This window comes from Podarcis bocagei (genome assembly GCF_964188305.1).
Source record: "Podarcis bocagei genome assembly, chromosome: 8".
NCBI lineage: Eukaryota > Metazoa > Chordata > Lepidosauria > Squamata > Lacertidae > Podarcis > Podarcis bocagei.
In genome coordinates this window covers 83658937-83673028 of record NC_138133.1, presented here as the reverse complement: position 1 = coordinate 83673028, position 14092 = coordinate 83658937, and the positions used below count along the sequence as shown (strand labels likewise).

At 47.1% G+C, this 14092-nt stretch overlaps 1 protein-coding gene across 5 annotated transcripts in view; it reads right to left on the bottom strand.

Moving 5' to 3' along the window:
• Nucleotides 1–14092, bottom strand: part of LOC308593084 (uncharacterized protein) — a 38953-nt gene that overhangs the window by 13708 nt on the left and 11153 nt on the right. For 2 of the 5 annotated variants that reach the window (XM_081205313.1, XM_081205314.1), the window contains exon 3: nucleotides 11229–11503. In XM_081205313.1, coding sequence (XP_081061439.1) covers nucleotides 11229–11247 — 19 coding nt within the window. In that variant the 5' untranslated portion in view covers nucleotides 11248–11503. Of the gene's footprint in view, nucleotides 1–7286; nucleotides 7533–9585; nucleotides 9702–11228; nucleotides 11504–14092 lie in introns of all 5 variants that reach the window. The other 3 variants (XR_014010685.1, XR_014010686.1, XR_014010687.1) reach the window with 3 other exon arrangements.

The following is a 14092-nucleotide window of genomic DNA, read 5'->3' as shown; positions in this document are numbered from 1 at the left end:
GGTACAGGGACAGAGGCACTGGGAAGGCAGGGAATGGAGAGTGATGGAGATGAATCCCAGGACAGCGAGGAAGAGGATGGCAATGACGCAAGGGATTCTATGAGTCTCTCCAGCGAATCAGAGGATTCCCAGAAGGGGGCGCCTGTGGTCAGGAGAAGGGGAGTCCCAGGGGGGACGCATCAGGAGCAGGGGGCCAGCAGGGGACCCCAAAGTGGCAGCTGGGAATCAGGGCCAGCTTCCCCACCAGAGCGCAGCGAAGGGGGGGGAGGTTCCAGTGTGTCAGGGGAAACAGCTCCAGCAGCAAAGAAGGAGGAGGGGTCAGAACAAGCCGTCCTCCCGGAAGGGGAGGAGGGCAGTGAAGGGAGTAGTATAACTGTCAAAAGGAAGGTTAGAGGTTGGGCGCGCGCGCCAAGTTCAAATGTGGAGGCGCGCGGAAGAACAGGGAGCCCGGAGGAGGAGCCAGGTCCCAAAGCCCGCAGGAGGGGGGAAGAGCAGTCTGGGGATTCCGCGTCAGGGGAGTCCAGGAGGGGCGGAACCCCAGCGGGCAGAAAGACCCTGCGGAAAAGGAAGGAGAGGAAGAGGTGGAGCAGCGTAAGCCTCTTAAACTGGTGCAGGGGAGGGACCGATTCAGAGGGGACTTCAACGGTCTAAGGCTAACAGACGTGGGGCTGCACGCCTCGGTTGTGGAACCACTAATGAACTGCAATAAACATCTTTGTATATAAGAGGAACTTGGCGTTGGTCTTTTGTGAGCTGAGACCTGAGGCAGCCCTGACAACATCATAACCAACTGAGCTATTATTTGTTAAATTTGTATACAGTGGTACCTCGGGTTACATACGCTTCAGGTTACAGACTCCGCTAACCCAGAAATAGTGCTTCAGGTTAAGAACTTTGTTTCAGGGTAAGAACAGAAATTGTGCTCTGGCGGCACGGCAGCAGCAGGAGGCCCCATTAGCTAAAGTGGTGCTTCAGGTTAAGAACAGACCTCCGGAACGAATTAAGTACTTAACCCAAGGTACCACTGTACTGCCCTTCATTTCATAGTTAATTAAGTATGTGTGTGTAGACATCATAGAGATTTGGCAATGTGGCATTTGTGGGCTTCCTTGTAAGAACATGAAAAGAAAACTTCCTGAATCAGGCCAATGGCTCGTCTAGTCCAGTATCCTGTTCTCACAGTGACCAGCTAGATGCTTATTTTTATTTTATTATTACATTTTATTGAGAGAATTTCATTTATAAAAAGAGTAAGGGGGAATGAAAGAAGAAGAAGAAAGTGAGAAAGAAAAAAAAATACTGTTACATTACCATGCATAAATATAAAGGTAAAGGTAAAGGGACCTCTGACCATTAGGTCCAGTTGTGGCCGACTCTGGGGTTGCAGTGCCCATCTCGCTTTATTGGCCGAGGGAGCCATGTGGCCAGCATGACTAAGCCGCTTCTGGCAAACCAGAGCAGCGCACGGAAACACCATTTACCTTCCCACCGGAGTGGTACCTATTTATCTACTTGCACTTTGACGTGCTTTCGAACTGCTAGGTTGGCAGGAGCAGGGACCGAGCAACGGGAGCTCACCTTGTTGGGGGGATTTGAACCGCGACCTTCTGATCAGCAAGTCCTAGGCTCTGTGGTTTAACCCACAGCGCCACCCGCGTCCTTTGCATTAATATACAAATGTGTATATTATTCTAACACACATATAATTTTCACAGCATAAAAATATGAGATAAAAACAAAAGGCTGATCTATTGGGGCAAACGTGGCACTGCCCCGTCAACCTCAGTCAGCTTCCTCCTTCTCAGTCTACTATCACCCTTGTAGAACTGGGTGGAAGATGGGACAGAAACTAGACTTATCAATGGCGCTGGTTGCACCTGCTCTTGGGCTTCCCATTTTCCACCCTGCCAGTTCCAAGGAGCACCAGGCAGTATTCGCTGCCCCAGCTGGCAGCCAAGATCTTAGGCAATGGCCATTTTCCAGCTTAGCCTTTCAGCTGGAGATTCCAGGTACTGAACTTGGGACCTTCTGCATGAAAGAACAGGAGCTCTACCATTGAGCTACAGCTCCTTTTCCGACAGGAGGGAACTGCAGCAAGACTAGACGAATAAGCCCTGTTGCATTAAAAGGTCAGAGTTATTAATCATGCCCTTGTCGGTTTCTGAGAGTTATGAGGTGTGTGTGTGTGTGTGTGTGTCTTTACACGCATGTGTGTGTAGCAGCCTACAGATCCAGATTTAATTTCAACTTTGATTTTACAGTCTATGCAAAAAATAATTTAAAAAATGGCCTTCATCCTACACAACGAGTTTCACCATGATTATTATCCATCACCCCACCCCCATTCTTTCATCTTTAGGAAAAACCACTTAATTAATCAGCTATTTAAATAAATAAGATGTAGCAAGGCTGGGATACTGAATATTTCATTTGGAAAGTAGGTGCCAGAAGAAGCATGTTTAATTTAATCAGTATCAGGGTCAATGAGCATATGTTAATGTTAAATAGAGATTAATTGCCAGGCCTTCTTTATATGCCACCAATACTTATTCGACTCTGCTGAACGCACTATTGGCCAGCAGGTAATGAATGGCTTGCTCGCATCATTATGCATGCTCTGCTTCAGCAATTTCTTGCATGGGTCCAATATACAAGCATGGATAGATGGAGAACAGCAGGGGTGATGAACCTGTTACTCTCCAGGACTCCAGTTCCCATCATCCATATCCCTATCCCTCCCATTTACCAGACGCAGGTGCTGAACATATGGACTGAGAAAGGGAGAGGAGAAATAGGGTTCTGCTGAGCCCAAATTTTAATCTGTGGAAACCACCTTGTTTGTGAGTCATGGAAGGCCTGCTCCCTGCTTTCCAGGCCTTTTTCTACCTGGCCTGGGACGGTTGGGCCCTGACTGACTCCAGCCTCAAAAGCTGAGGCCGCTGAAGAGGCCAGAGACCATCTTGGCTGTGAGATCTGCTCTCTGCCTCCCAGGCATTTTTCCACCTGGCCCGGACTGTCTCCAGCTACAAAAGCTGAGACTGCTGAACAGACCTTTGGTTGGGGAATTGTTTAGAGGGCATTGTTAGGTGCAGGCAGAGGCTGTTGCCGTTATTAATATTAAGCTTTTTATCTTTAATTCAGATCTTACGTGGAAATTGTTTAATTTGGTTGTGTACTTTGGGCGTTTTATTTATTGTTCGTAACTACTTTTGTTATGTTTGTATTTTTTCATGCTGTAAGCTGCCTTGGGCATGGTTTGAATTATAGAAAGGTGGCATACAAATAACACACACACACACACCAAAATAACCCATGTACTACTGGATTTCTCTCGGATCCCTTTACACCATTCTTTTAAAGAAAGCTGCAAATGGCAAGAAGACCTAACATAATGACATTCAAATCTGCTCAGGTCAGGTTTTCAGCTGTTTCCTACAATACCTAAAGGGACGCTGGTGGCACTGTGGGTTAAACCACAGAGCCTAGGACTTGCCGATCAGAAGGTTGGCGGTTTGAATCCCTGCGACTGGGTGAGCTCCTGTTGCTTGGTCCCTGTTTCTGCCAACCTAGCAGTTCGAAAGCACATCAAAGTGCATCAAAGTGCAAGTAGATAAATAGGTACCACTCCAGTGGGAAGGCAAATGGCATTTCCATGCGCTGCTCTGGTTCACCAGAAGTGGTTTAGTCATGCTGGCCCCATGACCTGGAAGCTGTACGCCGGCTCCCTCGGCCAATTAAGCGACATGAGCGCCGCAACCCCAGAGTCGGCCACAACTGGACCTAATGGTCAGGGGTCCCTTTGCCTTTACAATACCTAAAGAAGCTAAAATTGCCAAGTGACTCCCTTGCTTTTCTCTCACAGCTGCTTCCCGACTGAAAGGCCTGACCTTCCGCAACTTTTTTTCAAAGACCTGCTTAACCATTCCCATATTTGCAAAGCAATCTCTCTCTTTTTAACAACAAGTCAAAATGTCACTTGGGGGAGTTGTGGGGAAAATTGTACTGTCCATCATGGCTGATGTAAGAGGCTTCACCTTAGTGACATGATTCAGAAGGGATTCTGCCTTTAAAAAGATACAAGGAAGCTGGAACATAAAGGAACAGAGTGAATTCCCATTTCTTAAATTCCACTTAAAAACTACCATCCCTCCCACATAATGCTGGAACGTGTCCAGAGGAGGGCAACCCAAATGGTCAAAGGCCTGGAAACGATGCCTTATGAGGAACGGCTAAGGGAGCTGGGCATGTTTAGCCTGGAGAAGAGGAGGTTAAGGGGTGATATGATAGCCATGTTCAAATATATAAAAGGCTGTCACATAGAGGAGGGAGAAAGGTTGTTTTTTGCTGCTCCAGAGAAGCGGACACGGAGCAATGGATCCAAACTACAAGAAAGAAGATTCCACCTAAACATTAGGAAGAACTTCCTGACAGTAAGAGCTGTTCGACAGTGGAATTTGCTGCCAAGGAGTGTGGTGGAGTCTCCTACTTTGGAGGTCTTTAAGCAGAGGCTTGATAACCATATGTCAGGAGTGCTCTGATGGTGTTTCCTGCTTGGCAGGGGGTTGGACTTGATGGCCCTTGTGGTCTCTTCCAACTCTATGATTCTATGCAGAGGTTCAACCTGGATGCCCACTTCCAACTGCCAAAGGGTTTTGGGAAATGGATGTTTTGTTTCCAAGAAAGCTGTGCCCGGTGAGGTTTTAAATAAACTGCCTTATGAGGTTATTGCCCTTTACTTACATTATATAGCAGGTATCACCAGCCTTTTAAAATTAAGCAATGTATTTATTTCATTGAAACTATATACCGCTTGAGTGTGAAAAACCTCAAAGTGTTTTATGAGAAGAGTAAAACAAAATTATGAAAAAGTATGAAGACACTTTAAAAAAATGAAAACCAGCAATAAACTGAATATGCATCAGCATTCTAGGTATCTGGGTAAAAGGTAAAGGTAAAGGGACCCCTGACCATTAAGTCCAGTCGTGACCGACTCTGGGGTTGCAGCACTCATCTCGCTTTATTGGCCAAGGGAGCTTCTGGGTCATGCGGCCAGCATGACTAAGCTGCTTCTAGAGAACCAGAGCAGCGCACTGAAACACCGTTTGCCTTCCCGCTGGAGCGGTACCTATTTATCTACTTGCACTTTGACGTGCTTTCGAATTGCTAGGTGAGCAGGAGCTGGGACCGAACAATGGGAGCTCACCCTATCGTGGGGATTTGAACCGCCAACCTTCTAATCAGCAAGACCTAGGCTCTGTGGTTTAACCCACAGCGCCACCCGCATCCCAGGTATCTGGGTAGGTTTGTCTAAAAGGTTGTTTGTTTGGTTTTTTAGCAGGTAACAAAAGAATAAAGTGAGGGAACTTGCCTGATGTCAGTAGGCAGGGGTTTCCAAAGTGTAGGTGCCAGAACACTAAAATATATATTTCTTACAATGGGTCCTTGGGCACATTGGCAAACCAGAGAAACTGCAGGGGGTGGGGAAGAGATTTTCAGAGGTGAATACAGTGGTACCTCGGGTTACATATGCATCAGGTTACAGACTCCGCTAACCCAGAAATAGTACCTTCGGGTAAAGAACTTTGCTTCAGGATGAAAACAGAAACTGCATGACGATGGCATGGTGACCGTGGGAGGCCCCATTAGCTAAAGTAGTACCTCAGTTTAAGAACAATTTCAGGGTAAGAACGGACCTCCAGAACAAATTAAGTTCTTAACCCGAGGTAACACTATATGCTCTTGAACTGCATACCTATTGTATAGATACTGACAACAGGACAACGAAAATAAATTTTATGTGCTCTAAAGGTGGCCAAGAAACTGATACTGATGAATTGGAAGAATAGAGATATGATTCGCCTTAATCAATGGTTTGGTGACATGACAACATTGTCTGTTCATACGTTGCCAGTTTATAGACACAAACTTTCTTTGGATAAACACAGTGATATTTGGAATGAGTTTGCACAGAATACATTAGGTTATTGACAATTATATGTGTATTAGAATAATATACACATCTGTATATTAATGCATGGTAATGTAACAGTATTTTTTCTTTTCTTTCTCGCTTTCTTTTTCTTTCATTCCCCCCTTACTCTTTTTATAAATGAAATTCTCTTAATAAAAATGTAATAATAAAATGAAAATAAACATCTAGTTGGTCACTGTGAGAACAGGGTACTGGACTAGATGAGCCATTGGCCTGATTCAGGAAGTTTTGTTTTTCAGGTTCTTACAAGGAAGCCCACAAATGCCACATTGCCAAATCTCTATGATGTCTACACACACATACTTAATTTACCATAGACTATCTTAACAGAGATTAAAGGTTTGTTGGAGCCAATGAGGTGTAACCCTTCACACTCAGAGATGGAATTACTTCCAAGTAATCAATATTAATGTACTGGATGGAGGGAAATAGAAAGGCAAGGAGGGAGGGAAGGAGTGGGAAGCCGGGAAGCAAATCTGACTCCAGCCTGGCTGATTTATCAGACCCAGCCACTTCCATGCAAATGCATCTGCTGAAAACTATTTACTAGGCTGATTGGAGACCAAGCAGAATGTCAAGGGGGGAATTCCTGTCACCATGTTCTCCCCAGGTCAGGATTAATTTGACACTCCGCAGCCTGGAAACCAACAGACGTAAGAGATTCTCTCTCTAAATTGCTACCATCTCGCATCATGTTGAAACCCCCAAAATATATTCAAACCTGCCCCTAAATGCAAATGGGAAAGAACAATGAAGAATTGCTCTTCCTTAGCAGAATTTGGTACCAAGGCAGATGAGACAATGGATACACAGAGAGATGATGTCCTTCCCTGGTCTCTATTCCAGGTGTGCCCCCACTATCTAGCCACCTCTAAGACGTTTCTAAGCTGCCATTCATAGATATAAACCCTTGACAGCTAACAAGATAAAACAATGCAAAAATACAGCTGAACCAAAGCAGTTAAAATACCATCCATAATTTCCAAAGGTTGAATTTCTAAATATCTAGGACTCCATCAAGCATACAGGAAAATTCTACCTTGTTTCCAGGGAATCCTTTTTTCCAAATGGATTGGCACTCAGCAGCCTGACTTTACTTTTATAAATAGGTATTTAAAATCCACTATAAATCACTGCTCTCTTCAAATAGGTCACCTCTGAAATTTCTTGCTATTCAGAGAAGTTGGGGCAGGGACAAACTGTCTCTTCACTGCAGAATTTGGTTAAGAGTTGCCCACACAAATATTTAGTTTTGGAGCCAACATTTGCATTTCTCACCCCTCCATACTCGCACACACAAAACCCACCTTTCAATACTCATGTTGAGATTTCCAGACACTGGTTTTCTCCAATTGTCTTCTTGATTGACTGATTGCTCAACCCTTATTGTCCTCTTGATTGTTTGAAAGGCAGACACAATGAATGCTTGTCACTGCCGGCTGCTGGTTTTCTCCAGTTGGATGACTGCGGATTTCATTCAATTGCATATGAAAGGTTGTCACCTTCTTTCGAGCCGCTTTGTTGTTTTGGGCAGATGCAACTGTTGCTCAAAAATAAACCCAGGAATATAGGAGGTAAGACTAGTGATGAGCACCAGAGAATAAAGCTGCATTTCTATATCTACTTACTCGGGAGTAAGACCGGTTGAACTTGTGGTTCTGAATAGACATGCATAAAGGTAAATGGACCCCTAGTCTAGTCGTGGCCGACTCTGGGGTTGCGGTGCTCAACTCGCTTTATTGGCCAAGGGAGCCGGCATACAGCTTCTGGGTCATGTGGCCAGCATGACTTAAGCCACTTCTGGCGAACCAGAGCAGTGCACGGAAATGCTGTTTACCGTATTTTTCGCCCCATAAGACGCACTTTTTCCCCTCCAAAAATGAAGGGGAAATGTGCCTGCGTCTTATGGGGCGAATGCAGGCTTTCACTGAAGCCTGGAGAGCGAGGGGGGTCGGTGCGCACCGACCCCTCTCGCTCTCCAGGCTTCAGGAAGCTCTGCGCAACCCTCGGGAGACCGGGTCCGAGGGTTGTGCAGAGCTGCCTGCAATCCCGGGTCTACGCCGCCATCCCGAGCGGTGCGCTAAGTCCTGCCCCGCTCGGGATGGCGGGGCAGAGCTGCCTGCCGTCGCGGGACTGCAGGCGGGTCTACACCGCCATCCCGAGCGGTGCGCTAAGTCCCGCCCCGCTCGGGATGGCGGCACAGAGCTGCCTGCCGTCGCGGGACTGCAGGCGGGTCTACGCCGCCATCCCGAGCGGTGCGCTAAGTCCTGCCCCGCTCGGGATGGCGGAGCAGAGCTGCCTGCCCTCGCGGGACTGCAGGCGGGTCTACGCCGCCATCCCGAGCGATGCGCTAAGTCCTGCCCCGCTCGGGATGGCGGGGCAGAGCTGCCTGCCCTCCCGGGACTGGTGCACTTCTCCCCATCGCCAGCCCCACAAGCTCGGGGGACAGCGGGGAGGCAGAGCGTGCCTTCCCTCTGTTCCCCGACCTGGTTCTTCCAGCCCCGCACCTGGGGGGGGGGAAATAAATTTTTTTTCTTTATTTCCCCCCCAAAAAACTAGGTGCGTCTTATGGGCCGGAGCGTCTTATGGGGCGCAAAATACGGTACCTTCTCGCCGGAGCGGTACCTATTTATCTACTTGCATTTTGACGTGCTTTCAAACTGCTAGGTTGGCAGGAGCAGGGACCGAGCAATGGGAGCTCACCTTGTCGCAGGGATTCGAACCACTGACCTTCTGATCAGCAAGACCTAGGCTCTGTGGTTTAACCCACAGCGCCACGCGTGTCCCCCAAGACATGCATAGCATTGCACTAAATAAGGAAAAGTAATAAAGAAATAAGGGACATGGGTGGCACTGTGGCTTAAACCACAGAGCCTAGGGCTTGACGATCAGAAAGTCGGCGGTTCAAATCCCTGCAATGGGGTGAGCTCCCGTTGTTCGGTCCCAGCTCCTGCCCACCTATCAGTTCGAAAGCACATCAAGTGCAAGTTGATAAATAGGTACCGCTCCGGCGGGAAGGTAAACAGTGTTTCCATGCGCTGCTCTGGTTTCGTCAGAAGCAGCTTAGTCATGCTGGCCACATGAGCTGTCTGCGGACAAACACCGGCTCCCTCGGCCTATAGAGCGAGATGAGCGTGCAACCTCAGAGTCATTCACGACTGGACCTAACCGTCAGGGGTACCTTTACCTTTAATGGTATAGGAGTCATCTCATTGGAGAATATCTCATTGCAAGCTGCTTTTGGATTATCAAGAAGTGTTAAGGAGGGCATATTGAAACTTTTTGGTGAAAGCGATGGCTTTCATAACCTGGGGGTTCAAAATCAACAACAATTTGACTAAATGGATGACATAGCTATAGCATTTATAGCATTGTTGTGCAATGATGACAGACTGAATGAGTTCCAAGATCTTTGCAAGAACCACTCTTGTTATCTAGCGTATTTAGCAAAGTCTCTGGTTAGAAGGTTAATTGGGAAACATCTGATATCTTAGCATTAAATGTGAATAGACAGGTGAAGGTCAAGTGGGGAAATCTTGGAAATCTCAGGTTATTAATCATGCAAGAATATGTCTGACTTGTCTTCCAAATACCTGTAGCGGTGGGTGAACCTCTTCCTGCGCTTCGGAATGGGATTAGGTAAAATTATTCATCCCCACACCAAAGGAAAACCATCATTTTTATTCTGAGGCCATTCTGAAGCTCATCCCTGTCATAGACCACATGATATTGCAGGAGTGCCACAAAAACCAAGCACAAACACCACACCACCCTGAAATAAGAACTCATACTGAGGTTGCAATGGACATGCATCTTGCACAATGGAGAGGACTTGTGGGACCTCCGTTGTGTCCCAGAATGCTGCAAAGCAGTATATTGTTTCATAACCGAGGGTCCTCCCCATGAGCCCTCATCACTGTCGCTTGCCCTCTCCCTGCCACTGAACCCTTCCTCGCCCACCTGCTCTTCCCCTCCCCATCTTCAGCCTCCTGCTCATGAGATGTTGTGTCTCCAGATGCCACGAGCCCTAGAATAGAAGAGGAGGAGTTTGGATTTGATATCCCGCTTTATCACTACCCGAAGGAGTCTCAAAGTGGCTAACATTCTCCTTTCCCTTCCTCCCCCACAACAAACACTCTGAGGTGAGTGGGGCTGAGAGACTTCAGAGAAGTGTGACTAGCCCAAGGTCACCCAGCAGTTGCATGTGGAGGAGCGGAGACGCGAACCCGGTTCACCAGATTATGGGTCTACTGCTCTTAACCACTACACCACATTCTCCCAGGGCTCTAGAGCGGCCCTGGGAAGATTGCCCCAGCCCTTGCCAAGTCAGTAGACACAGCATGGCCTAGAATGACTTCTGGGAAAATCGGGGCATCCCGGATCAAGTTCAGGAGCCAGGGCAGCTTCTGAAAATTTGGGATGTCCCAATTAATTCAGGACACTTGAGGGGTCTGTTGTTGACCAGGATTCTTGGGAAATCAGCCTGTAGAGGGTGCTGGGGGGGGGGCAAAATGAGAAGTCCTTTGGCCTGGATTAAGTCCATGGGCTGGAGATTCCCATCTCTACCTTTATTCATATGAGATAAACCGATGCTACATTTCCCCAGGTACCCAGGACACTGCTGGGTTAATGTAACAGAGCAACACTGAAGACTTGTCAAGAATCTTCCTCTTCCCCTCTTGTAGGTAGATGCGTGTAGGAAAGGAAGGAAGGAGGGATGTTAGCCGCAGGGAGTCCTGGTAATATTCTGAATTGGTCCCTAACTTCCGAGGAGTTTGAACCAAATTCAAAATGGAATACGGTGCTTTTAAACTAGGAGGGCATGTTTACAACTACCCCCTTCTCTTCAAATTTCAGATATACCTTTGTTGTTTGCTGTGACTCTTCTGACATATACATTGGACACTCAGGTTGTGAATGTGATCCATGCGGGAGGCATGTTCGCAACCCACAGCACCGCATCTGCACACACGTGGGTTGTGATTTGGCGCTTCTGCGCATGCGCGGCCGCCGAAACCCGGAAGTAATTCGTTCCAGTACTTCCTGGTTTCTGTGCATCCATAACCTGAAAAAATGCAACCTGAAGCGTCTGCAACCAGAGGTATGACTGTACTGCTAATGCAAACTGAGAATGTAACAGCAGCATCTCAACACATTTCTCTGGACTAGTGCCACAGCCCTGTCAGAGTCCTGTTACCAAGCAAACAGGGGCTATGAATAACCAAGGAACACTTACCTGAGAGCAGGCTCCACATCCGAAGTCAGAGAATCCAGATGATCACAGAGCAAAAGAGCCGGATGGAGAGCAGCAAGTTAGGACCGTGAACCACAGGCATTATTTCCAGCATCTGACTGCTGCTGAGAGCTTTGTGTAAGAAGCCAGAGCTAGCTGGTTCTCATCAGTGTCTTCTTCTGTCCCTGAAGGGTGATCATATGCAGGTGGAGTCCTTCTGCCTTCTCCCCCTTCAGGCTGCTGTTCAGCAAGTGAAGCTGACTCCTGGCCCATGACAGCTAGGAATAGGGGGGCATTTAGCAAAATATGATAAGAAATGGAGACTTAGCACTCCCCAATTTCTTAATTTAATATATGCATGTTGCAAAGGAGTGACTTATCTACATTAAAATGCTAGAATTGCAACACTGTAGCTGTGATCATAAACACCCCTACAAAGAATAAGCCCCAGTGGGAATGTCTTCAGCATTATTATGGGATGGGGAACTTGTCCTGCTCTGCCACAGCTGATATCTCCCTTATCTGGTAGTGGATGGGGTGGGGCTGCTGCCTGAGGCAGCTGCTTCACCCTGCCTTATGGGTGGGCCAGAACTGTATACAATACAAGGTGTGTGTTCATACACCCTGACTTGGGGTTTTTAATAAAATAAAATAAAATGAGTGGCATAGTGGAAAAAAATCCCTCTGCTGTGTTTTAATCACCATCAACAGATGCACAGGGAGACATCTCAACACATATTCTTGAATGTCATTTTCTTCCATGCTCATCAAGGAAGCTAACATGTTTATAGGGCACTGCTAAGGTGACCGCTAATCCCATTATCATTCCTGCTGCCCTCACAAACCTGCTTGCTAAAAAACTCTGATAATTGAGATAATCCCCTTAACAGCAGCTTTGAAGAAGCAGTGATTAGCTCACTTCCTAAACCAGATGTACACAGCCTACAGCAATATACAAAGAGTTAGGTGAAGAAACAGTTGCTTCTTCCAAATACTCAAGATCAGGTATGAAGAGCACCTGGCCTTCTAGTTGTTGCTGAACCACAACTCCCACCATCCCTGGCCATTGCCCACACTTGCTGGGTTGATGGGAGTTGCAGTCCAATGACATCTGGAAAGCCAAAAGTTCACTACACCTGTGTTAGAACATCTCTGGCCTACTATTCTGGGCATATATTCCTGTGGCCTTCACTTCTCCTGCTCTACCATTCTGAGGCATCCAAAGTTCTCCTGATCACTTGAATGATTCCACCCATTATCCACTCTTCCTTTCTTATGCATGGTCCACCCTAGAACATCATTCCAAATCCATATCCCACCACAAAACCCACCTTTTCCATGAAGCTTTTGGCTGAACTTCTTAGGGTGCTTCTGGACAAATGTCTATTATGGGATGCGAGTTCCTCATGCATGCAAGCTTTTTGCAGCATGCATATGGCATTGTTGTCATCAAAATGCCCTGTGCCCCCTTGTCAGTAGATTCCTCCTAGACCAGGGTGACAAGGGAGCTGGCTCCCTCTGGAAAGAGAGTTACTCCCAGTATCTGATGGTGTGAAGGCAGACATGTCAGGGAGTGACTCTGCCAAGCCAAGAAAGCCTGGATAGCAAAGGGAGGACAGAGAGAGGGGTTGAGCTTGCAGCTCCCATCATGAGGATGGATGAAGCAAGAGAACAAGCCGAGGAAGCCCGCTCCCCAAAATCATTGATGGCAGATTTTCCCCACTTGTGGCATATCCCATTGGACCCCTCCTTGGGGTCCTTAACCCTCCATCTGCATTGTCCTGACACAGCCAGTTCATCATAGAATCATTGAATCATAGAGTTGGAAGAGACCACAAGGGCCATCGAGTCCAACCCCCTGCCAAGCAGGAAACACCATCAGAGCACTCCTGACATATGGTTGTCAAGCCTCTGCTTAAAGACCTCCAAAGTAGGAGACTCCACCACACTCCTTGGCAGCAAATTCCACTGTCAAACAGCTCTTACTGTCAGGAAGTTCTTCCTAATGTTTAGGTGGAATCTTCTTTCTTGTAGTTTGGATCCATTGCTCCGTGTCCGCTTCTCTGGAGCAGCAGAAAACAACCTTTCTCCCTCCTCTATGTGACATCCTTTTATATATTTGAACATGGCTATCATATCACCCCTTAACCTCCTCTTCTCCAGGCTAAACATGCCCAGCTCCCTTAACCGTTCCTCATAAGGCATCGTTTCCAGGCCTTTGACCATTTTGGTTGCCCTCCTCTGGACACGTTCCAGTTTGTCAGTGTCCTTCTTGAATTGTGGTGCCCAGAACTGGACACAGTACTCCAGGTGAGGTCTGACCAGAGCAGAATACAGTGGCACTATTACTTCCCTTGATCTAGATGCTATACTCCTATTGATGAGGCCCAGAATTGCATTGGCTTTTTTAGCTGCCGCATCACACTGTTGGCTCATGTCAAGTTTGTGGTCAACCAAGACTCCTAGATCCTTTTCACATGTACTGCTCTCAAGCCAGGTGTCACCCATCTTGTATTTGTGCCTCTCAATTTTTTTTGCCCAAGTGCAATACTTTACATTTCTCCCTGTTAAAATTCATCTTGTTTGTTTTGGCCCAGTTTTCTAATCTGTCAAGGTCGTGTGAAGGTCGTGTCAAGTTCATGGCATGCATCCCTAAGCCCACACCCAGCACATGTGGCTTGCACGTATTCAATCTGGCCAGGGCAAAAACAGGACAACACAGAGGCCGGGAGCAACTGCCTCAGCTGCCTCCTCACAATCATTATAATTGTAATATAAGAATAGTAACAGATGGGGCCAGGCCTCTTTGAAACAGCACTTATTAAACCTATTGGCAGACTTTGGTCCACCCACACTCAGTGCCACAA